This window comes from Ranitomeya imitator, chromosome 3 (assembly GCF_032444005.1).
Source record: "Ranitomeya imitator isolate aRanImi1 chromosome 3, aRanImi1.pri, whole genome shotgun sequence".
Lineage (NCBI taxonomy): Eukaryota > Metazoa > Chordata > Amphibia > Anura > Dendrobatidae > Ranitomeya > Ranitomeya imitator.
This window is the reverse complement of record NC_091284.1, coordinates 453,452,852-453,479,174: the sequence shown is the minus strand read 5'-3', so window position 1 is coordinate 453,479,174 and position 26,323 is coordinate 453,452,852. Positions and strand designations below refer to the sequence as shown.

At 45.1% G+C, this 26,323-nt stretch overlaps 1 protein-coding gene across 1 annotated transcript in view; it reads right to left on the bottom strand.

Annotated features, from left to right (window-relative positions):
• Positions 1-22,096, bottom strand: part of LIG3 (DNA ligase 3) — a 41,456-nt gene extending 19,360 nt beyond the window's left edge. The window contains exons 1-13 of the mRNA XM_069757392.1: positions 21,850-22,096; positions 17,707-18,166; positions 16,756-16,899; positions 16,232-16,426; positions 7,045-7,196; positions 5,729-5,895; positions 5,061-5,138; positions 4,458-4,617; positions 2,712-2,867; positions 2,494-2,625; positions 1,361-1,440; positions 1,189-1,276; positions 912-989 (exon numbers count right to left, since the gene is read on the bottom strand). Coding sequence (XP_069613493.1) covers positions 912-989; positions 1,189-1,276; positions 1,361-1,440; positions 2,494-2,625; positions 2,712-2,867; positions 4,458-4,617; positions 5,061-5,138; positions 5,729-5,895; positions 7,045-7,196; positions 16,232-16,426; positions 16,756-16,899; positions 17,707-18,160 — 1,884 coding nt within the window. The 5' untranslated portion in view covers positions 18,161-18,166; positions 21,850-22,096. The remainder of the gene's footprint in view (positions 1-911; positions 990-1,188; positions 1,277-1,360; positions 1,441-2,493; positions 2,626-2,711; positions 2,868-4,457; positions 4,618-5,060; positions 5,139-5,728; positions 5,896-7,044; positions 7,197-16,231; positions 16,427-16,755; positions 16,900-17,706; positions 18,167-21,849) is intronic.
• Positions 22,097-26,323: the final 4,227 nt, after the last annotated feature.

The window sequence follows — 26,323 nt, the reverse complement described above, 5'->3', positions numbered from 1 at the left end:
TTTTCAGATTATGCATACTGTCTCCTCCTAGTGGACAGCAGCATAACACCCATGGTCCTGTGTCCCCCAATGAGGTGAAAGAGTAAGGGTACCGTCACATTTAGCGACGCTGCAGCAATATAGACAACGATGTCGATCGCTGCAGCGTCGCTGTTTGGTCGCTGGAGAGCTGTCACACAGACAGCTCTCCAGCGACCAACGATGCCGAAGTCCCCTGGTAACCAGGGTAAACATCGGGTTACTAAGCGCAGGGCTGCGCTTAGTAACCCAATGTTTACCCTGATTACCATTGTAAAAGTTAAAAAAAAAAAAAAAAACACTACATACTTACATTCCTGTCGCGTCCCCCAGCGTCAGCTTCCCTGCACTGTGTAAGCGCTGGCCGGAAAGCAGAGCGGTGACGTCACCGCTGTGCTCTGCTTTATGGCCAGCCGGCGCTGACACTGGGGGACGCAGGGAAGCTGACACTGAGGAACGTGACAGGAATGTAAGTATGTAGTGTTTTTTTTTTTTACTTTTACAATGGTAACCAGGGTAAACATCGGGTTACTAAGCACGGCCCTGCGCTTAGTAACCCGATGTTTACCCTGGTTACCAGTGAAGACATCGCTGAATCGGCGTCACACACGCCGATTCAGCGATGTCAGCGGGTGATCCAGCGACGAAATAAAGTCCTGATCATTCCCCAGCGACCAACGATCTCCCAGCAGGGGCCTGATCGTTGGTCGCTGTCACGCATAACGATTTCGTTAACGATATCGTTGCTACATCACAAAACGCAACGATATCGTTAACGATATCGTTATGTGTGACGGTACCTTAAGCTGTACATTGAGAGAAATATTCTTAACACTGGTAAGAACCAATTGTGTAATCACTATTAGGACTTTCAGAAAAAAAACAATAGACACCTTCAAGTCTTTAAGGACAAGGCCTTCTAAACCTTCCCGGATGACTCTTGTGATCATATCTGCAAGATCTCCCGCTTTCTAGAAATAAAAACATATCAGTTAAAATAGGCAGACACAATGAAAGTAGAGATGGCCATACACTATAGACGGAAACAGGGCGATTATGGAACAACCCTTGAACAAAATCATAGGATAAAATCAATTGTTCTACCAGTGCAGTAGTTCTAAAATATATGGCCACCTTAGGACATGCTGAACGCCCAGTCAATGCACTCACTGTAACGTGCTTCATCTCCGAGAACAGGATATGGTTAGGGATCTCGATCATGTTGTCTCGCATAAACTTTCGTCGCTCATTAAGTGGTCTGTAATAAGAACAAAGGATCGTTACAGATTGACACAATAAAAATAATTGACTGATCATCTAATTCTGGATAGCTCACACTTACCTGTCCATTAAACTAACGCCATTAAAATATATGCAGTCAAAGACAAAGAGGCAAACATTAGCATCCTGAAAGGCCGCTTTCTAAAAACATAAAATTGAAAAGTAAAAATTAAGCGATACAGATAAGAAAAAAAACAATAAAAAAGCAGCTTATACTGCTATAAGCTTTAAGGTCTATTACACCAATAGTAGGTGGGCATCTATGCATCGGATACCAAGGTTCATTCATTTATCCAGATCACCTTGACCACTCTCTAATAAAAAATGCAGAAAGCCTCGGTCACGATTCTGTAGCCGGATATCCTGGGGCTATGGGCTCCTTCCCTGTCCTTCAAGCTAGGAGGACCCTAGGCTATCCCAGTTCATCAGATTACCCCTGATGGTGAAGATGCTGGGGTCCCATACGTTGCTATGCTCCTATATGTACGATGATCTGTTTCCTTCCCCACGATAGAAGTGTACAGGATAACAGAAAATCTGACAGACCGGGGAAACTGACAGGAATAAAAGAAAACGACAATCATACCAACAGACTCACAAAACAACAGAGTGGAAATCAAGGGAACAGTAGGTGGAGTAAACCAAATGGGAAGGAAGAATTTGCACACACAATATCTAATCCACGCAGATATCTCCTGTAAACACCAGACTGCCAATTCAGAATTCCTTCACCCAAAAAAAAAAAGCTGTAACCATCACCAGCAATTCCCTAGTGCAAGCAGGGAGCATATATACCTGAGCGGAGTGGCCAACACAGAACAGCTGAGGCAATTATGGATGGAGAGCTCCAGGAGATAGACAAAACTGATTAACCCTTGCAATAACAGAGCAAGGAAGACCTGCACTGCTAAAAGGAAGGTGAAGCAGATCCAATACGTGCAGGAATTTGTGTAATCAGACGTCGCCATCTTTTTTTTTTTTTTTATTCTTTATTTTCAAGTTTAAACAACACAGTTAAAACACAACACCATTTAAACGTCGCCATCTTCTGGCCCATCCGTCACATCATTCCCATGACAGCCCCCTTACCTTTAACCTTCTAAAATAGAGCCATGATCCAGTCTGAACCATGATATACTTTTACAGGTGAAGGAAAATATTGTGAAAAATAAAAAGTAATATTAAACAACATACCTTATGAACACCTAGCGTTCCAAATGGAAGCGGCTTGCCAGTATTGGTGTCAATTAGCAGCACTTCAGAGTCCAAGATCATGCTATTCCCACCTGGAAATGCTTTGGGAATATAATCTTTGAAATGAGCAACCTATGAGCAAAATGTAATGAAGGCTCACCAATAAATATTAACCAACATGGCCCCCTCTGTCCAAAACCTTACAACAGCCGAATTACCTTATGAGGAAGAACAGGCTTTAGACTACGACTGAAGTAACTAAAGTGATCCCCGTTTTTATGCACTTGGACTCGCTCCCCGTCATACTTTATTTCTGCATACATTCCATTTGGACATTTCTTCATGGCGTACTCTATAGATTTGCAAGCTTCGGCCTACAAATTTTAAGGAGATGATGTGAGTTACAACTGTGTTACTGCATCCCACTGACACCCATCACCATGGATCCTCTTTTGGCTCACACTGAACCCTTACTTAACTACGGCATGATAGCAGCGGTAAGAGAGACCTACTTCACGTTTATCATTTTTTCTGATGGACCACACAAAGTTGTTTTAACATCTGTAACTGAGGTTTGTAGTCCCCCTAGATTGATCACTGTATGTGTACCAGGGTGACTAATGCTGGACTATATTGGAAATTCATGTCATTTGACGGTTATTGTTCTCCTCCTGCATTGTGGATAAATGTCTACCGGAATTGTAGGTTCAGTTCTACACACCCACTCAATATTGTGGGTATGGATATGTGTTTGTGTAAATCATGGGTTTGTTGTTTTTAGGCAAACCTTTACTCAAACGTTTTGGTACCAACTGCATCCCTCGCTCAACGCACGTTTCGCCTATTCTTCTGGGGCAAAAGAATAGGCAAAACGTGTGTCGGCCCAGGGACACAGCCGGTACAAAAACATATACCTAGGTATTCTCCATTTATGGTATCATATACCACTATAACAGCAACCAGTTTTTTTTTAAACATTCAATATGTCCATATAGCGCTTTTATGTGTGGTTTTCAAGTGACTATATACATATATTTTTATATTCCTTTTAATCTACTAATGCACTTTGCACCTTATCTATTGGATTCTGAATTTATGCACTAGGCACTTTAATGGCAGCATTTGTCTTACTGCATGAATATATGAACATTGTCCTATAGCAATTATTGAGACTTACTCTATGCACTGCATATTTAGAATTTTGACATTTGTGCATATACGAAATAATACCTGCATATTCGTTTTGTGGTTATACCATATATAGAGCTAATGGAATACAATAATATACTCACTGTGATCTATATGAGATATACCTGCACTATATACGTGAGATATATATTTACAATCTTTTTACAATTTGGTTGACCTGTGTATTTTTCTAATATAGACAATGGTAACCGGGCAGAGTCCTTTAATAGCACGAGGCATCTTGTACTTTATTATTTTATTCTTTATTATACTTCTAAAAAGGAGTTTTACATTTTACTGAAAACACCTCGACTCTGGATTATCATCTGGTGTCCTTGGATTTGGCATGTATATTGAAGTGTGACCTTGCTAGTTCAAGAAGATTGGGACAGATAGGTTTGCTTCTTCCCATGTAAATGTAGGTTATCAGCCTAAGAGAGGATTAACATTAGGCAGGTTCCCAGCAATGAGAATCGCCTTATCGTGGCTGCTGGGTACACATGAATAGGCCAATTTATGCGCCAAGTATTCTCAATTTTTCTAATTTTATAGAGCAGTAATGCAAGTCAAATTTCATATATTTCATGCCTGCATGCTATAGCGCTAGAGAGTGCTACTTTATTTGTTGGTTACAGACTAGTATGCGACACATCACTGCAATCAGTTTCAGTCCCTACATTATGCGGGTCTCAGATTATATAGCAAGAACCCGCTGATGGATTCCCTTTAGGTGCAATACATATATTCAAAAAGAGAACTCAAAAACTAAATTTTACCAGCATAGGTTGAACTGGTGTCATAAGAGAAGCTTCAACACTAAGCGTTTTTTTCCCTCCTGGACCTTGCTGTCTGTTGCGCAGAACACGTTCTACAACATCCCCTAAATTACGAGAGGCTTTGAAGGCATCGTACGCATTAGGGTCAAGAGCATCAAGACTGAAACAAAGATAGAATTCAGGTAAGTTTATATAATATCTTACATAGAAATTTTTTTTTAAAAAGTTTATTTTTTTAAAACCATCTAGAAAAATTGGTTGCCCCATGAAAGCAACCACCTGTGATAAAGTAGACCCCCAAACAGCAAGAAAACCGAGCAATATGGCAATCAGCAGTTATCATTGGGCAGACTGAGAACATTTGCACATTTATGCAAAGGAAATGTAGCATTACACCAGACTCTGAAATCAAAGGGCAATCACGGAACGCATGGCTCACAGTCCTTCAGAGCAAATGCAGCAGCTGTACCCTCTTTTGAGAGGCCACTGAGCATATGGACAGGACAACTTCCAGTGCTGAGAGACGAGGTTTATAAGTTACATAATGATTTCTCTAGAATATACAGTATCAATAAGAAAGCATCTAGATGCAGAATCACTTACACATGTTTAGCTCCAGAGTTCATCTTCAAATCATGTTTGATTAGACGAATTATGCACTTGAGGTCATTGCTGGTACATCTAGAAAAAGTACAAATGTAAAGAATCCACTTTAAGAATTAAACAACCTTTAACCTATTCAGATATGGATAGAATATGTCCATTTATAAAAATATAAAAAGAAACAATTAGGCCAGTTTCGAGATCCAGGTATAAATCACGATGTCAGGACTGGTCATGTATCTCCTGACCACAAGTTTTGGCACGTGGACCTACGGTCAGTCTGGACATTGCAGTCCGTAGTCAGATTGTGAAATTAGGACATATGAAACTGGCTTTTGTCAACAGTCCAAATAAGATTTGCCTTTATCAATAATACCATTATATTATCAATGCAGTTATGTGCTGTGTAGGGTTTCTCTCAGGGAGACAATCCCTTTTAACCTCTCCTCAAAGTTGCCTATTTCAGTTTTTGTATTTTTGTCTTTCCTCTTTTTCTTCCCAGAGCCATAACTTTTATTTTTCAGTCCACATAGAGGTATGAGGACTTGATGACTTGTTTTTTACAGGATGAGTTGTACTTTTGAATGACACCATTCACCTTACAACATAAAAACAACACTTTTTTGAGTTCTTGCATTTTTTCCATTAGCTAAATCTGGTGTTAGTACCTGCGTGCAATGTCCTCCAGGACTTTCTGTTGGTCCTCCTCTTTGGTCATTTTGGAAAGCTGATTCAGCATTTCATCCACTTCATGTATTGTCAGAAGACTCTTAGCAGCGGGTGGGAAAGTTTTGCTATCTTCAAAGAAAATTCGAACAGTTTCTGACACATCGCCCTAACCACAAACACATGGGAGTGTGAGAGCAACAATGAAAAGCCGCCATAAAAAAAAAAAAAAAAGACAGCCTCTTATTAAAGGCTTGTCTGGCATCAATCACTTCTGCATCGGGAAGAATGTGCTGCTGATGACATCTGCAAAAACCTGCCAGGACACGTGCACCATAGACCAACATCATGCAGGCAGAATGAGGCTATGTGCACACATTGCGGATTGTATGCATCTTTGCTGCGTTTTCGCCCATTGAATTCAATGGGATTCCGCAATGCTGTGCTAACATTGCGTATTTTTCCATGGCGGAATCGCATCGCAGAAAAATACGCAGCATGTTCATTCTTTGTGTGGAATCGCGGCGATTCCGCACACATAGGAATGCATTGATCTGCTTACTTTCCCCATGGGGCTATGCCCACCATGCGCAAAGTAAGTGGATCATGTGCAGATGGTACCCGGGTGTGGGGGAGAGGAGACTCTCTTCCAGGCCCTGGGAATAAAAAATAGTTATATACTCACCTTCTGGCGGCCCCCGGATCCAGCCTAGGCCTTAGCGATGCTCCCAGCAGCTCCCGTTCCCAGTGATGCCTTGCGACAATGACCTGTGATGACGTAGCGGTCTTGCGCGATGCTACGTCATCTGGGATCATTGTTACAAGGCATCGCTGGGAACGGGAGTTGCCGGGAGCATCGCGAGGATCGGGAAGGCTGCGGGGGGCCGCCGGAAGGTGAGAATATCACGATTTTTTTTCCCTATTTTTAACATTATATCTTTTACTACTGATGCTTCATAGGCAGCATCAATAGTAAAAAGTTGGTCACACTTGTCAAACACTGTTTGACAAGTGTGACGACCTGTCAGTTTTCCAAGCGATGCTACAGATCTCTTGGAAAACGCTAGCATTCTGCAAGCTAATTACGCTTGCAAAATGCTAGTGTTTAGCGGGAATACGCATGCCAATTCCGCATGCATATTTCCCGTGGTAGGTAGTTGCGGAATTGCCACGGCAATTCCGAACGGGTGCTCATAGCCTCAGACTCGTGCCCATATACTGGTGGATAAGTGCAGATGTTGTGTCAGCATTTGCCTAGCTCCTCCTAAGGTAGTCCAGCGCTGCGCCCTTCTATCTTTTTTTTTTTTTAACTCATTACCTGTTCAAGGTCTCGAACCATTTCCTCCTGGTTGCAGTTGAACACCCGACTATAAAGCTTCACAATCTGCTTATCATTGAGGTTGTAGACATTCTTGATAACACCAGGTAACAACAGCTTCACCGTTAAGTATGTGTCTCCATGAAAGACATCTGTTTGAAGGAATAACAAAAAAAAAAATTCATATTCATTACCATTTTTAACAAGTACCGTTTCCATGTAAAATGTTCCCAGAGTTCGAAAAATATGGCACCTAACCACAGATGGTGTGTGGTATTGTAGCTCAGCCCCATCAATAGAGCAAAGCTGTGTAATTCCAGACACTGTCTCACGTGGCAGTAGTTTCTCGAAAAACACAATGGTGTTTTTCTTAAGAGTCCCCAAGGCAGCATAACTTGCGGCCGTTCGACAGCAGCGATGTAGGTAGGTATTGCCTGTTTGTTAGACAATCCCAGCATGTGTTGTGGGTGTCAAAGTCGCAAAACATTCAGCCGCAGGGACTGGAACATACTGCTCAAAAAAATAAAGGGAACACTTAAACAACAGAATATAACTCCAAGTAAATCAAACTTCTGTGAAATCAAACTGTCCAATTAGGAAGCAACACTGTTTGACAATCAATTTCACATGCTGTTGTGCAAATGGAATAGACAACAAATGGAAATTGGCAATTATCAAGACACCCTCAATAAAGGAGTGGTTCTGCAGGTGGCGATCACAGACGACATCTCAGTACCAATGCTTTCTGGCTGATGTTTTGGTCACTTTTGAATGTTGGTTGTGCTTTCACACTCGTGGTAGCATGAGACGGACTCTACAACCCACACAAGTGGCTCAGGTAGTGCAGCTCATCCAGGATGGCACATCAATGCGAGCTGTGGCAAGGTTTGCGGTGTCTGTCAGCGTAGTGTCCAGAGGCTGGAGGCACTACCAGGAGACAGGCCAGTACACCAGGAGACGTAGAGGGGGCCGTAGGAGGGCAATGACCCAGCAGCAGGACCGCTACCTCAGCCTTTGTGCAAGGAGGAACAGGAGGAGCACTGCCAGAGCCCTGCAAAATGACCTCCAGCAGGCCATAAATGTGCAAGTGTCTGCACAAACTGTTAGAAACCGACTCCATGAGGATGGTCTGAGTGCCCGACGTCCACAGACGGGGGTTGTGCTTACAGCCCAACACCGTCCAGGACGCTTGTCATTTGCCACAGAACACCAGAATTGGCAAATTCGCCACTGGCACCCTGTGCTCTCCACAGATGAAAGCAGGTTCACACTGAGCACATGTGACAGACGTGACAGAGTCTGGAGATGCCGTGGAGAGCAATCTGCTGCCTGCAACATCCTTCAGCATGACCTGTTAGGCAGTGGGTCATTAACCCCTTCCCGACCCATGACGCCACGTAGGCGTCATGAAAGTCGGTGCCATTCCGACCCATGACGCCTATGCGGCGTCATGGAAAGATCGCGTCCCTGCAGATCGGGTGAAAGGGTTAACTCCCATTTCACCCGATCTGCAGGGACAGGGGGAGTGGTAGTTTAGCCCAGGGGGGGTGGCTTCACCCCCTCGTGGCTACGATCGCTCTGATTGGCTGTTGAAAGTGAAACTGCCAATCAGAGCGATTTGTAATATTTCACCCATTATAACGGGTGAAATATTACAATCCAGCCATGGCCGATGCTGAAATATCATCGGCCATGGCTGGAAATACTAGTGTGCCCCCACCCCACCCCTCCGATCGCCCCCCCACCCCCCCGATCTGGCCGGTACACTGCTCCGGCTCCCCTCCGTCCAGTGCTCCGCTCCCCCCCGTGCTCGTGCCCGCTCCCCCCGTGCTCCAATCACCCCCCCGTGCTCCAATCACCCCCCCTGCACTCCGATCCACCCCCCCCGTGCTCCGTTCCACCCCCCCGTGCTCCATTCCAGTCCCCCCGTGCTCCGTTCCACGCCCCCCGCGCTCCGTTCCACCCCTCCCGCGCTCCGATTCCTCCCCCCGTGCTCCGATCCCCCCCCCCCCGTGGTCCCCCCCCACCCTATCATACTTACCGATCCAGCCGTGGTCCCGTCCGTCTTCTCCCGGGCGCCGCCATCTTCCAAAATGGCGGGCGCATGCGCAGTGCGCCCGCCGAATCTGCCGGCCGGCAGATTCGTTCCAAAGTGCATTTTGATCACTAAGATATAATCTATCTCAGTGATCAAAATAAAAAAAATAATAAATTACCCCCCCCCCTTTGTCACCCCCATAGGTAGGGACAATAAAAAAATAAAGAATTTTTTTTTTTTCCACTGTTAGAATAGGGTTAGGGTTAGGGGTAGGGTTAGGGGTAGGGGTAGGGTTAGGGGTAGGGTTAGGGGTAGGGTTAGGGGTAGGGTTAGGGGTAGGGCTAGGGGTAGGGTTAGGGGTAGGGTTAGGGGTAGGGTTAGGGTTAGGAATGTGCACACGTATTCTGGTCCTCTGCGGATTTTTCCGCTGCGGATTTGATAAATCCGCAGTGCTAAACCGCTGCGGATTTATGGCGGATTTACCGCGTTTTTTTCTGCGCATTTCACTGCGGTTTTACAATTGCGATTTTCTATTGGAGCAGTTGTAAAACCGCTGCGGAATCCGCACAAAGAAGTGACATGCTGCGGAATGTAAACCGCTGCGTTTCCGTGCAGTTTTTCCGCAGCATGGGCACAGCGATTTTTGTTTCCCATAGGTTTACATTGAACTGTACACTCATGGGAAACTGCTGCGGATCCGCAGCGTTTTCCGCAGCGTGTGCACATACCTTTAGAATTAGGCTATGTGCACACGGTGCTGATTTGGCTGCGGATTGGCCGCTGCAGATTCGCAGCAGTGTTCCATCAGGTTTACAGTACCATGTAAACATATGAAAAACCAAATCCGCTGTGCCCATGGTGCGGAAAATACCACGCGGGAACGCTGCGTTGTATTTTCCGCAGCATGTCAATTCTTTGTGCGGATTCCGCAGCGTTTTACACCTGTTCCTCAATAGGAATCCGCAGGTGAAATCCGCACAAAAAACACTGGAAATCCGCGGAAAATCCGCAGGTAAAACACAGTGCCTTTTACCCGCAGATTTTTCAAAAATGGTGCGGAAATATCTCACACGAATCCGCAACGTGGGCACATAGCCTTAGGGTTAGGGTTGGAATTAGGGTTGTGGTTAGGGTTAGGGGTGTGTTGGGGTTAGTGTTGTGGTTAGGGGTGTGTTGGGGTTAGGGTTGTGATTAGGATTATGGCTACAGTTGGGATTAGGGTTAGGGGTGTGTTGGGGTTAGTGTTGGAGGTAGAATTGAGGGGTTACCACTGTTTAGGCACATCAGGGGTCTCCAAACGCAACATGGCGCCACCATTGATTCCAGCCAATCTCGTATTCAAAAAGTCAAATGGTGCTCCCTCACTTCCGAGCCCTGACGTGTGCCCAAACAGTGGTTTACCCCCACATATGGGGTACCAGCATACTCAGGACAAACTGCGCAACAATTACTGGGGTCCAATTTCTCCTGTTACCCTTGTGAATCTAAAAAAATGCTTGCTAAAACATAATTTTTGAGGAAAGAAAAATGATTTTTTATTTTCACGGCTCTGCGTTGTAAACGTCTGTGAAGCACTTGGGGGTTCAAAGTGCTCACCACATATCTAGATAAGTTCCTTGGGGGGTCTAGTTTCTAAAATGGGGTCACTTGTGGGGGGTTTCTACTGTTTAGGCACACCAGGGGCTCTGCAAACGCAACGTGACACCCGCAGACCATTCCATCAAAGTCTGCATTTCAAAAGTCACTACTTCCCTTCTGAGCCCCGACGTGTGCCCAAACAGTGGTTTACCCCCACATATGGGGTATCAGCGTACTCAGGAGAAACTGGACAACAACTTTTGGGGTCCAATTTCTCCTGTAACCCTTGGGAAAATAAAAAATTCTGGGCTAAATAATTATTTTTGAGGAAAGAAAACGTATTTATTATTTTCACGGCTCTGCATTATAAACTTCTATGAAGCACTTGGGGGTTCAAAGTGCTCACCACACATCTAGATAAGTTCCTTTCAGGGTCTAGTTTCCAAAATGGGGTCACTTGTGGGGGGTTTCTACTGTTTAGGCACATCAGGGGCTCTGCAAACGCAACGTGACGCCCGCAGAGCATTCCATCAAAGTCTGCATTTCAAAACGTCACTACTTCAATTCCAAGCCCCGGCATGTGCCCAAACAGTAGTTTACCCCCACATATGGGGTATCACCGTACTCAGGAGAAACTGGACAACAAATATTGGGGTCAAATTTCTCCTGTTACCCTTGGGAAAATTAAAAAATTCTGGGCTAAATAATTATTTTTGAGGAAAGAAAACGTATTTATTATTTTCACGGCTCTGCATTATAAACTTCTATGAAGCACTTGGGGGTTCAAAGTGCTCACCACACATCTAGATAAGTTCCTTTGGGGGTCTAGTTTCCAAAATGGGGTCACTTGTGGGGGGTTTCTACTGTTAAGCCACATCAGGGGCTCTGCAAACGCAACGTGACGCCCACAGAGCATTCCATCAAAGTCTGCATTTCAAAACGTCACTACTTCACTTCCGAGCCCCGGCATGTGCCCAAACAGTGATTTACCCCCACATATGGGGTATCAGCGTACTCAGGAGAAACTGGACAACAACTTTTGGGGTCAATTTCTCCTGTTACCCTTGGGAAAATAAAAAATTGCAGGCTAAAAGATCATTTTTGAGAAAATAATTTTTTTTTTTATTTTCATGGCTCTGCGTTATAAACTTCTGTGAAGCACTTGGGGGTTCAAAGTCCTCACCACACATCTAGATTAGTTCCTTTGGGGGTCTAGTTTCTAAAATGGTGTCATTTCTGGGGGATCTCCAATGTTTAGGCACACAGGGGCTCTCCAAACGTGACATGGTGTCCGCTAATGATTGGAGCTAATTTTCCATTTAAAAAGCCAAATGGCGTGCCATCCCTTCCGAGCCCTGCCGTGCGCCCAAACAGTGGTTTACCCCCACATATGGGGTATCAGCGTACTCAGGACAAACTGGACAACAATATTTGGGGTCCAATTTCTCCTATTATCCTTGGCAAAATAGGAAATTCCAGGCTAAAAAATCATTTTTGAGGAAAGAAAAATTATTTTTTATTTTCATGGCTCTGCGTTATAAACTTCTGTGAAGCACCTGGGGGTTTAAAGTGCTCAATATGCATCTAGATAAGTTCCTTGGGGGGTCTAGTTTCCAAAATGGGGTCACTTGTGGGGGAGCTCCAATGTTTAGGCACACAGGGGCTCTCCAAACGCGACATGGTGTCCGCTAACAATTGGAGCTAATTTTCCATTCAAAAAGTCAAATGGCACGCCTTCTCTTCCGAGCCCTGCCGAGTGCCCAAACAGTGGTTTACCCCCACATATGAGGTATCGGCGTACTCGGGAGAAATTGCCCAACAAATTTTATGATCCATTTTATCCTACTGCCCATGTGAAAATGAGAAAATTGAGGCGAAAAGAATTTTTTTGTGAAAAAAAATTACTTTTTCATTTTTACAGATCAATTTGTGAAGCACCTGAGGGTTTAAAGTGCTCACTAGGCATCTAAATTAGTTCCTTGGGGGGTCTAGTTTCCAAAATGGGGTCACTTGTGGGGGAGCGCCAATGTTTAGGCACACAGGAGCTATCCAAACGCGACATGGTGTCCGCTAACGATGGAAATAATTTTTCATTCAAAAAGTCAAATGGCGCTCCTTCCCTTCCGAGCCTTACCATGTGCCCAAACAGTGGTTTACCCCCACATATGAGGTATTGGTGTACTCAGGAGAAATTGCCCAACACATTTTAGGATCCATTTTATCCTGTTGCCCATGTGAAAATGAAAAAATTGAGGCTAAAAGAATTTTTTTGTGAAAAAAAAGTACTTTTTCATTTTTACGGATCAATTTGTGAAGCACCTGGGGGTTCAAAGTGCTCACTATGCATCTAGATAAGTTCCTTGGGGCGTCTAGTTTCCAAAATGGGGTCACTTGTGGGGGAGCTCCAATTTTTAGGCACACGGGGGCTCTCCAAACGTGACATGGTGTCCGCTAAAGAGTGGAGCCAATTTTTGATTCAAAAAGTCAAATGGCGCTCCTTCCCTTCCAAGCCCTGCCGTGCGCCAAAACAGTGGTTTACCCCCACATATGAGGTATCAGCGTACTCAGGACAAATTGGACAACAACGTTCGTGGTTCAGTTTCTCCTTTTACCATTGGGAAAATAAAAAAATTGTTGCTAAAAGATAATTTTTGTGACTAAAAAGTTAAATGTTCATTTTTTCCTTCCATGTTGCTTCTGCTGCTGTGAAGCACCTGAAGGGTTAATAAACTTCTTGAATGTGGTTTTGAGTACCTTGAGGGGTGCAGTTTTTAGAATGGTGTCACTTTTGGGTATTTTCAGCCATATAGACCCCTCAAACTGACTTCAAATGTGAGGTGGTCCCTAAAAAAAATGGTTTTGTAAATTTCGTTGTAAAAATGACAAATCGCTGGTCGAATTTTAACCCTTATAACTTCCTAACAAAAAAAAATTTTGTTTCCAAAATTGTGCTGATGTAAAGTAAACATGTGGGAAATGTTATTTATTAACTATTTTGTGTCACATATCTCTCTGGTTTAACAGAATAAAAATTCAAAATGTGAAAATTGCGAAATTTTCAAAATTTTCGCCAAATTTCCGTGTTTATCACAAATAAATGCAGAATTTATTGACCTAAATTTACCACTAACATGAAGCCCAATATGTCACGAAAAAACAATCTCAGAACCGCTAGGATCCGTTGAAGCGTTCCTGAGTTATTACCTCATAAAGGGACACTGGTCAGAATTGCAAAAAACGGCAAGGTCTTTAAGGTCAAAATAGGCTGGGTCTTGAAGGGGTTAATGGTGTGGGGTGGCATTTCTTTGGAGGGCCACACAGCCCCTCCATGTGCTCACCAGAGGTAGCCTGACTGCCATTAGGTACCGAGATTAGATCCTCAGACCCCTTGTGAGACCATATGCTGGTGCGGTTGGCCCTAGGTTCCTCCTAATGCAGGACCATGCCAGACCTCATGTGGCTGGAGTGTGTCAGCAGTCCTGCAAGATGAAGGCATTGAAGCTATGGACTGGCCCGCCCGTTCCCCAGACCTGCATCCTACTGAACACATCTGGCACATCATGTCTCGCACCATCCACCACTGTGTGTTGCACCACAGACTGTCCAAGAGTTGGCGGATGCTTTAGTCCAGGTCTGGGGTCCAGGTCTGGAAGGAGATCCCTCAGGAGATCATCCGCTGCCTCATCACGAGCATGTCCAGGCATTGTAGGGAGGTCATACAGGCACATAGAGGCCACATACTACTGAGCATCATTTCCTTGTCTTGAGGCATTTCCACTGAAGTTGGATCATCCTGTAACTTTATTTTCCACTTTGATTTTGAGCATCATTCCAACTCCAGACCTCGGTGGATATTAGTTGTGATTTACGTTGATAATTTTTAGGTTTTATTGTTCTCAACACATTCCACTATGTAATGAATAAAATTTACAACTGGAATATTTCATTCAGTGATATCTAGTGTAAGATTGCTCTCACTAAGTGTATTGGGGGACACTCGCTTGGCACGGGATTAACGTAGTCAGGCACGTTTTTTTTGCTTAAACACAGTCTATACGGTTTATTAAAGTGTCATAAACCGGGTTGTGCACAGTTCACATTATACATTTCATCAAACACAATAGGCACCAACTGGTGATATTAACTTGCAGCTTTGTCTTAAACACTTCATTCACGGCTTTGTCTCACAGACACTAAACATGCTGGACCTCTCACTTCGCCCAGTTACCATGGGTGTCCGTACGTCGTACACTTCATCAATGTCCCAAGTCACATACAGCGCATATGACACTGGGTCGCGGTCTCTAAACACGCCGAACCTCACTCCGTTCAGTCACCGTGGGAGACCACACAGTTCATAGAACATTACAAGCACCAACAGTCTGTATAGGTACCTGACGGGAGCACCTGCTGACTCCTTGTCAGTCCACTCCTCCGGGAAAGCTGCCTCACAGGGATCACCAACTTGCCTGGGTGGCATATCTTAGTCAGTCCAGACCCACCGAAAGACGGTAGCTTCCCCCACATAGACCATCCAGAATCACAGTCTTTCTGTGGGCTATTCAGGGATCCGGTCCTAGTCCCAGGACCTCCCAACACCCCAGCATGTGCTCTTCAGGAAGCCTCCTCACATGAACCGCACATGTGACCTGGCCAGGTGCTATTCAGGACCTTGTCCAACATCCCAGGCATATGACCTGTCCAGGTAATATTCAGGACGTCAGTCCAATACCCCAGGCATATGACCTGTCCAGATGCTGTTCAGGACGTCAGACCAACACCCCAGGCCACCAGCAAGTCCAAAGCCCCACTATGTGCTCTTCAGGACACCTACTCCCAGGAAATCCAACACAGGTTGTTCAGTGTGCTATTCAGGACTCCTACTCCCAGGAAATCCAACACAGGTTGTTCAGTGTGCTATTCAGGGATCCGGTCCTACTCCCAGGACCTCCCAACACACAGGCTCTCCAGGAGCTTCCACTGGAACCACACAGGAACATGTGACCCACACCCTGGTCACATTATATACCCTTAACCACTCCCCTGGATGGGAGTGTGGATGTGTGGCTAGTTTGTCCCGCCCATCTCACACAACTAGCCTAGTAAGTCTCCCTTACAACTACACCATACATATACACTCTTGAGGGACTACAGGTCCCAGAACAACAACACTGCATCAGACTTACCACGCAGACTCCCTCTGCGACACATATCGGCCATTCACAACACAGCCAGTCACTGTTTCACCACAATTATCACAATAGATATGCCTCCATGCACATCCCAAGGAGCACTCACAGCGCCTCCTACCTGTCACAGGGGTCACTGCATCACACTAGGATGTGGGATTTTAGGGTTCCCTTTATATTTTTGAGCAGTGTTTTATTCGAGCATTCCCAAGATACTCAGTAATACCCGAGCATGTTCGGAAAACACGTCATGTAAGAACGTTTGCTCATTACTAATTTATGCATACATTTCCGCTAAGCAATTTTTTAAGAAGGGATAGCTCAATCCACCCCCACAATAAAAAATAAAACATCTACTGTTGCACTTAGTGTTAAGTCTTACCTCCACCTGTTCCTTTTGTCAAAAAGTCATGAATGATCTGGGTCTTGGTATTGTAGCTTGCCTGATCTGCTACCATGACACATAGCTTACGGAATTCACGCAGCAGACAGTCCTTGTGCTTGGGATCACATTGTGCTGTGGAAAGACTGGAACCACTGCTAGAACTGGGTGCAGGTGAAGATGGATCTGGTTTTGCTGGAAGAACAAGAAATGGAAACGTTTAGACAAAGTTTCTTGTAAAGTTGTGCACACAGCGACTTGGTGACAGCCTTACAACATTCAACAGATGTGGGCAAAACAACATTTGGTTTCATGACATGCTGAATTTTGTAGCTTTGTTTACTTAGTGTCCTCCTAGTGGCAGCACCATAACACCCATGGTCCTGTGTTCCCCCAATGAGGCGAGGGGGAAAAGGAGATTAATGTTGAATAATCGAGCTCCAATGTGTCAGTGCAAGATCATTATACATTTATCTCCTTGCGATATACCTGGGAACCAACCTAGCTTTCTGAAAGTAACCTACCTGAAAAGCCTGAAAATTTCAGGGGTGAGGGGTTTGCAGCGGGTGCTTTGGCAGGAGGTGTACTCTGTGCTCCTGGGGACTGGTTGGTTTTGGATGGAGTCTTTTTCCGAGGAGTGGGTGCAGCCCCTGCTTTGGCAGCAAGCTCTGAAGAAAAGTTATAGGGCAAAATTACAATTTTTAACAATAGTCTACAGAAAGGAACCAACGAAGCCTATATTTTTAAATAAACTATTTATTATCCAAAACTATTCACTAAGCTACGACTTACCAACTTCGGCCACATCATCGGAATAGTAGAAGGAACAAGGCAAAGAAGACCAGAAACCCGATGGCTGGATACTATTATTATTATTATTATACATTTTTATAGCGCCATTTATTCCATGGCGCTTTACATGTGAATACGGGGCAAATATAGACAAATACATTAAACATGAGCAGATAACAAGGCACACGAGTACATAAGGAGGGAGGACCCTGCCCGCGAGGGCTCACAGTCTGCAGGGGGTGGGTGAGGATACACTAGGAGAGGGAAGACTATTAAGATAATGGCAGAGAAGACCCTGGTGGACCTATCTAGGCTTGCACAAGATAGATCTTCCTACAGAGTGTTCGCAGTTAAATAATAATACTTCAAAATTATTCTCACCTGTACAATGCTGTACTAACTGTAGTTGTGCCCGGCACTACAGAGCTTAGGGGTGCCAGGTAAAACTGAAAGCTGCCTATCAATGGTGCTGATGAGGTTATACAGCCTAACATCTCAGCTCTGCTAAAAGAAACTGATTACATCATAACTCCTACACTCAGTAAACCAAGTGCTACATTGCTGGAATCAGGGTCTCTGGTCGTACCCCGTGCTGCTGTCAGATTACATGACAAAAAACTGCGGACATATTAACTTTCAGAAAAATGGCCTTCTTCATGCACCAATAGGTTAATACAAATTACCTTTGACATGCTGGTTAATCAGATCTTTCTCCGGGTCCTGGAGTTCTTGCCAGCCTTCAAGTTCTGTAAGATCATCAATCTTCTTGGTAGTAGCCCGAACACGTTCCAGTTTCTCAAACATACACTTGACATGGTACCACTCCTTCATGTCTCCGGCGGATTCACTAAAGGGATTTGGAACGATTTTTCCAACCCGCACGATTCCTTTGGCAATTTTTTCCTTACATTTCTTGCAGCCAGCAGTCCCACGCTTGGCATACTCTACACAGTACCGCTGCTCTGCCATGTTGTGGCAACTAGATATGTGAAGAGCAAACTTTAAATGCGAGGTACCAGGATGAGGTAAGGGAGAAGAATAGCAGTGTAAAGCAGTAGGACACTGCAAGGCTGTCTTTGTTGCTAGCTGGTAGAAGGTTCTCGCTGCTTGATGAAGAAGTTTAAATGTTCCCGTCATAAACAACTGAAACAGAGAAAGACAGTAGTTTTATCTCCATAAATAAGTAGCAGAACATGTGGCTACATAACTATGTACACGGCGCTCTGCAATGAAATCCAAATACAGGACGTCTACTGTAGGAGATTAGGCCTCATTCAGACGGCCGGGCTGCATGTACTTGTTTGATACCTTTTTTCCCCGGATAGAACACCTATCCGTTATAAACTATGTTGCTAGTCACAAATCAGTTTTTTCAGGGACAAAACTCAGATGTCAGTTTTCAACGGTATTACTGACGAAACGTGCCAGTACAAGTCGGTGGCATCTGGGTGCAATCAGTGTGCTGTCTGTAATTAACATTGGGAAATATAGAAGAAGCAGTCATTTATTTATCCATCGGTGCAAACACTGATGACAGTGATGGACACGCGGACCACACCGCGATGGGAAGGGACACGCGGACCACACCGCGATGGGAAGAAACGGACACGCGGACCACACCGCGATGGGAAGAAACGGACACGCGAACCACACCGTGAAGGGAAATATACAGACACACGGACCACACCGTGAAGGGAAAAATACAGACACACGGACCACCGTAATGGGAGAAACACGGACACGCAGACCACCGTGATGGGAAAAAAAAAGGACATGCGGACCGCACAGTGATGGGAGAAAACGACACGCGGATCACACCGTGATGGGAAAAAAATGGATACAACTAAGCGACTACATCAAGCCACGACCAGAGATAAACTGTTGACGTTGGGGATCCTGACAGGTTCATCTCACCTAAAAGCCGAGATCAGAACAGACATTTATAGGACATTTCATAACGTTCCCACATTATTATGAAAAAATTACATCACATCCTGCACTGAATTACTGAGCCTAATTTATTATACACTGCTCAAAAAAATTAAGGAAACACTAAAATCCCACATCCTAGATATCACTGAATGAAATATTCCAGTTGTAAATCTTTATTCATTATATAGTGGAATGTGTGAGAACAATAAAACAAAGATGATCAACGTAAATCAAAACGAATATCCCATGGCGGTCTGGAGTTGGAATGATAGTCAAAATCAAAGTGGAAAATAAAGTTAAAGTGTGGTGCAACGTGACGTTGGTGGATGGTGCGAGACATGATGTCCCAGATGTGTTCAATCGGATTCACGTCTGGAGAACGGGTGGCCCAGTCCATAGCTTCAATGCCTTCATCTTGCAGGAACTGCTGACACACTCCAGCCACATGAGGTCTGGCATTGTCCTGCATTGGAGGAACCCAGGGCCAACCGCACCAGCATATGGTCTCACAAGAGGTCTGAGGATCTCATCTCGGTACCTAATGGCAGTCAGGCTACCTCTGGCGAGCACATGGAGGGCTGTGCGGCCCTCCAAAGAAATGCCACCTCACACCATTACAGACCCACTGCCAAACCGGTCATGCTGAAGGATGTTGCAGGCAGATCGCTCTCCACGGCATCTCCAGACTCTGCACATCTGTCACATGTGCTCAGTGTGAACCTGCTTTCATCTGTGAAGAGCACAGGGCGCCAGTGGCGAATTTACCAATCCTGGTGTTCTGTGGCAAATGCCAAGCGTCCTGCTCGGTGTTGGGCTGTGAGCACAGCCCCCATCTGTGGACGTCGGGCACTCAGACCATCCTCATGGAGTCGGTTTCTAACCATATGTGTAGACACATGCACATTTGTGGCCTGCTGGAGGTCATTTTGCAGGGCTCTGGAAGTGCTCCTCCTGTTCCTCCTTGCACAAAGGCTGAGGTAGCGGTCCTGCTGCTGGGTTGTGTCCTCTGTTGTGAATTCTGTGGCTGAGTTCACTTCTGTGGTCACAAGTGGTATTGCAGTCTCTGGGCGTCCTCCCTCAGGTGTTTTGGTGAGCTCGTTGGCTGCCTTGCTATTTAGCTCCACCTGAGTCTGTCTTCCTTGCTCCTTGTCAATGTTCCAGTGTTGGATCTGAGCTACTGCATCTTTCCTTGGGCCTGCTGCTCTGCTAGATAAGTGCTTCTAGTTTGTTTTCTGTTTTTTCTGTCCAGCTTGTTATTATCTTTTGCTGGAAGCTCTGAGAAGCAAAGGGGTGCACCGCCGTGCTGTTAGTTCGGCACGGTGGGTCTTTTTGCCCCTTTGCGTGGTTTTCGTTTTAGGGTTTTTTGTAGACTGCATAGTTCTCTTTGCTATCCTCGCTCTGTCTAGAATATCGGGCCTCACTTTGCTGAATCTATTTCATTCCTACGTTTGTCTTTTCATCTTGCTAACAGTCATTATATGTGGGGGGCTGCCTATTCCTTTGGGGTATTTCTCTGAGGTAAGTCAGGCTTGTATTTCTATCTTCAGGCTAGTCAGCTCCTCAGGCAGTGCCGAGTTGCATAGGTAGTGTTAGGCGCAATCCACTGCTGCTTATAGTTGTGTGAGGATAGATTAGGTACTGCAGTCTACAGAGATTCCACGTCTCAGAGCTCGTCCTATTGTTTTGGGTTTTTGCCAGATCTCTGTATGTGCGCTGATTACTGCACGCTGTGTTGCCTGATTGCCAGCCATAACAGTCCTCCTCCACGTTTCCTGGTGTACTGGCCTGTCTCCTGGTAGCACCTTCATCCGCTGGACACTACGCTGACAGACACAGCAAACCTTCTTGCCACAGCTCGCATTGATATGCCATCCTGGATGAGCTGCACTACTTGAGCCACTTGTGTGGGTTGTAGAGTCCGTCTCATGCTACCACGAGTGTGAAAGCACAACCAACATTCAAAAGTTATCAAAAGACCAGCCATAAAGCATTGGTACTGAGATGTGGTCTGTGGTCCCCACCTGCAGAACCACTCCTTTATAGGGGTGTCTTGATAATTGCCAATAATTTCCATCTGTTTTCTATTCCGTTTACACAACAGCATGTGAAATTGATTGTCAAGCAGTGTTGCTTCCTAAGTGGACAGTTTGATTTCACAGAAGTTTGATTTACTTGGAGTTATCTTCTGTTAAGTGTTCCCTTTATTTTTTTGAGCAGTGTATATGTTTAGGAGACGGCGTACTGTATGTTATACCGACTCCACAGCCCTGGCGCCATCTACCCTAAACAAACCATTTCCCTTGCTTAAGGTTTAATTCATGTGTACCGAAATGTGGAATGGCAAAAAAACAAACAAACAAACAAAAAAAACAATTACAACATTAGCTGACCACAGGACACAGAAAAAAAAAACTGCTGCAAACTTTAGAACACCATGGAAAAAAAAGAGAAAACAAAAGCCATGTAGCATAACCCCTGACCCCTAACAAGCATATGGCTGGGTGTACCTGGGGTTTAGGGGAGGAGAATCTGGCAGCGGAGGAGAGGGCATGCCGAGTGCCAACACGCCTGACCATTCTGCTCCCCATAGATTGTGGCCATTTCTGGGGCACCTTCACTCAGGAGTTATTCCGTCACGTGACTTCTATGTTCGAGATAGCAACAGAAAATCTTGGGCTGCCCATAGCAACCAATCAGAGCTCAGCTCTCTTACTACAGACTCTATGGATAATGAGAGCAGCAATAGGATAGGGCAGCAGGGTCACTTCTCTGCTGGTTTAAGTCGCGCCCCAGTGCCAGTGAAGGGCCATACGGCGGAGCTCACACTGCCGCGCACACCGCTACAAGCCTGCGGAGAACACAGGAATCCTCACGGCTGCCATTTTCTCAGTTACCTTCTGTCATGGCCGTATAACGCGCCCTCGTCTCGGCTGAGCAGGCTGCAGGAAACACCGGGGACAGGGGGAGGCCCGGCAGGCCTCGGATAGTTGCGACTTTCCCTTTAAAACCGGAGGAGGAACATAGTTTCGATGTTAATGAAGCGGAGCAAGGAGCGAGTGACGTCACGTTTAAAGGCGCAGAAGGGAAAATTGTGCCGATAACAATGCATTAGCCTGGTGACGTCAGCACGCTGCGTGCTACGTGTTGTATGAGCCACGTCTACGCTAAGTGGGCGGGGAATGCGTTTGACAGACAGAAGTGCAGCACTTGTGGCTTTACCCGAGTGCGGACGGTCTGCCCTCTTCTGTTCCTTCCTGCTGGTGCCAGGACGGGGTCGGCTGCGTGGTGCCTTCGTAATGGCGCCTTCTGTCAGCGGCTGCACACAGAGCCCGCCGGTGCTGTCCCTCGTGCTGTGTGGCATCATCCTGCGCCAGCAGATCTGCAGGCTAATAGCATTTGTTTCTGGTGACCGCTTCCCTTTAATGTTTCATATCATCCAGTTATTTATTTAAGATGAGGACAGTTGAAGTAATTAAATAAACACAAATTGCAGCTTTTAAATTATAATTCCGTTTATTGAACCTATTATAAACCAATATTACCCTTGTGGAAAGGTACATTGCCACCCTAAACCTCATTGCCCACCTTTTGCAATAATTAAAGGCAAATATTTGCAACACTATGCGATGTGCCATTTACATTGTGGTGGAGGCATTTTCTTTCCCGCTCTACTTTGCAGAATTGTTTGCTTTGCCTATTCTGGGCAGTTTTCAAGAATAAATTACCAGTTTAAGGTCTTGCCACAGCACCCCAATGGGATTTATATAATAATAATTTTATTTATATAGCGCCAACATATTCTGCAGCGCTTTACAAATTATAGAGGGGACTTGTACAGACAATAGACATTACAGCATAACAGAAATACAGTTCAAAACAGATACCAGGAGGAATGAGGGCCCTGCTCGCAAGCTTACAAACTATGGGGAAAAGGGGAGACACGAGAGGTGGATTTAAGGTATGTGTGTCAGGGCAGTGGGGTATTCGGTACCGGGTCCAGTCGCAATTAAAGGGGCGGTCACGGTGGTAGCGACCCGATCTGTGGCCCTGGGCGCCTAAGTAAAAGGCATGGCCTTTAAAGGGATTGTGGAAATAAGGAAAGTTTATGACGCCACCTGTGGTTCTCGGTCAGAGGTGACCGACACTGCTTAAAGGGGTCCTCTGGGGGCGATGGTGCTGCAGCAAAGATGGTGTTGCTTCCCACAGGCGAAGCGGGGTCCCCAAGCCTCCCGGTGTATTTGGCAGGGATAGTGAATGCTGGCAAATAAATGGAGGACACAGGGTTGCAGTCTTTACCTGGTTTACTGGTGTTAGGCAGCCTCAGTCCAGGGTACCGGTAACAGGTGTAGATGGAGTCCAGGCAGCCTGAAGACAATGGAAATCCCCTTGACAGGTCAGTTTGGGAGCCTTCCACTATGCGCTGGTCTGTGGTCCCTTGCTGCCTGTAGTTGTTTAGCAAGGTCCTCTTTCTTCCCTGTCCAGGGACAGTACCTGCACGGTAGGCAACATGAGCCGTTTCTTTGGGGTCTCTGTCCATGGTGACTTAAGGCTCTGATTGCTGCTGTACCTCAGGTATTATGTGGGCAAGTCCCTTTTAGTTTCCTGCCCTCCGGTTCTGCCGTGGGACCTGTAGTTCCTCACAACCTTGGGCTCCTGATGCCCAGTTTCTGTGCTCAGCTTAGAGAGGCCCAGTCACAGCCCTCCTCTAGCTCCTAAGTCCTTCTGTGCTCCTTCATTGTCTACTACCAACTGTCTGCACCAGACTAACTGACTCCTCCTCCACACCAGGATGTATATAGGGAAGTTCCCCTTAACCCCTTCATGACCCAGCCTATTTTGACCTTAATGACCTGGCCGTTTTTTGCAATTCTGACCAGTGTCCCTTTATGAGGTAATAACTCAGGAACGCTTCAACGGATCCTAGCGGTTCTGAGATTGTTTTTTCGTGACATATTGGGCTTCATGTTAGTGGTAAATTTAGGTCAATAAATTCTGCGTTTATTTGTGATAAAAACGGAAATTTGGCGAAAATTTTGAAAATTTCGCAATTTTCACATTTTGAATTTTTATTCTGTTAAACCAGAGAGTTATGTGACACAAAATAGTTAATAAATAACATTTCCCACATGTCTACTTTACACCAGCACAATTTTGGAAACAAAATTTTTTTTTGCTAGGAAGTTATAAGAGTTAAAATTTGACCAGCGATTTCTCATTTTTACAACGAAATTTACAAAACCATTTTTTTTAGGGACCACCTCACATTTGAAGTCAGTTTGAGGGGTCTATATGGCTGAAAATACCCAAAAGTGACACCATTCTAAAAAATGCACCCCTCAAGGTGCTCAAAACCACATTCAAGAAGTTTTTTAACCCTTCAGGTGCTTCACAGCAGCAGAAGCAACATGGAAGGAAAAAATGAACATTTAACTTTTTAGTCACAAAAATTATCTTTTAGCAACATTTTTTTTATTTTCCCAATGGTACAAGGAGAAACTGAACCACGAAAGTTGTTGTCCAATTTGTCCTGAGTACGCTGATACCTCATATGTGGGGGTAAACCACTGTTTGGGCGCACGGCAGGGCTTGGAAGGGAAGGAGCGCCATTTGACTTTTTGAATGAAAAATTGGCTCCACTCTTTAGCGGACACCATGTCACGTTTGGAGAGCCCCCGTGTGCCTAAAAATTGGAGCTCCCCCACACGTGACCCCATTTTGGAAACTAGACGCCCCAAGGAACTTATCTAGATGCATAGTGAGAACTTTGAACCCCCGGGGGCTTCACAAATTGATCCGTAAAAATGAAAAAGTACTTTTTTTTCACAAAAAAATTCTTTTAGCCTCAATTTTTTTCATTTTCACATGGGCAACAGGATAAAATGGATCCTAAAATTTGTTGGGCAATTTCTCATGAGTACACCGATACCTCACATGTGGGGGTAAACCACTGTTTGGGCACATGGTAAGGTTCGGAAGGGAAGGAGCGCCATTTGACTTTTTGAATGAAAAATTATCTCCATCGTTAGCGGACACCATGTCGTGTTTGGAGAGCCCCCGTGTGCCTAAACATTGGAGCTCCCCCACAAATGACCCCATTTTGGAAACTAGACCCCCCAAGGAACTTATCTAGATGCATATTGAGCACTTTAAACCCTCAGGTGCTTCACAAATTGATCTGTAAAAATGAAAAAGTACTTTTTTTTTTCACAAAAAAATTATTTTCGCCTCAGTTTTTCATTTTCACATGGGCAATAGGATAAAATGAATCCTAAAATTTGTTGGGCAATTTCTCCCGAGTACGCCGATACCTCATATGTGGGGGTAAACCACTGTTTGGGCACACGGCAGGGCTCGGAAGGGAAGGCGCGCCATTTGACTTTTTGAATGGAAAATTAGCTCCAATTGTTAGCGGACACCATGTCGCGTTTGGAGAGCCCCTGTGTGCCTATGCATTGGAGCTCCCCCACAAGTGACCCCATTTTGGAAACTAGACCCCCCAAGGAACTTATCTAGATGCATATTGAGCACTTTAAACCCCCAGGTGCTTCACAGAAGTTTATAATGCAGAGCCATGAAAATAAAAAATAATTTTTCTTTCCTCAAAAATGATTTTTAGCCTGGAATTTCCTATTTTGCCAAGGGTAATAGGAGAAATTGGACCGCAAATGTTGTTGTCCAGTTTGTCCTGAGTACGCTGATACCCCATATGTGGGGGTAAACCACTGTTTGGGCGCACGGCAGGGCTCGGAAGGGAAGGCACGCCAATTGGCTTTTTAAATGGAAAATTAGCTCCAATCATTAGCGGACACCATGTCACGTTTGGAGAGCCCCTGTGTGCCTAAACATTGGAGATCCCCCACATATGACCCCATTTTGGAAACTAGACCCCCAAAGGAACTAATCTAGATGTGTGGTGAGGACTTTGAACTTCCAAGTGCTTCACAGAAGTTTATAACGCAGAGCCATGAAAATAAAATAAAAATTTTATTTTCTCTAAAATGATTTTTTAGCCTGCAATTTATTATTTTCCCAAGGGTAACAGGAGAAATTTGACCCCAAAAGTTGTTGTACAGTTTCTCCTGAGTACGCTGATACCCCATATGTGGGGGTAAACCACAGTTTGGGCACATGTCGGGGCTCAGAAGGGAAGTAGTGACTTTTGAAATGCAGACTTTGATGGAATGGTCTGCGGGCGTCACGTTGCGTTTGCAGAGCCCCTGGTGTGCCTAAACAGTAGAAACCCCCCACAAGTGACCCCATTTTGGAAACTAGACCCCGAAAGGAACTTATCTAGATGTGAGGTGAGCACTTTGAACCCCCAAGTGCTTCACAGAAGTTTATAACACAGAGCAGTGAAAATAATAAATA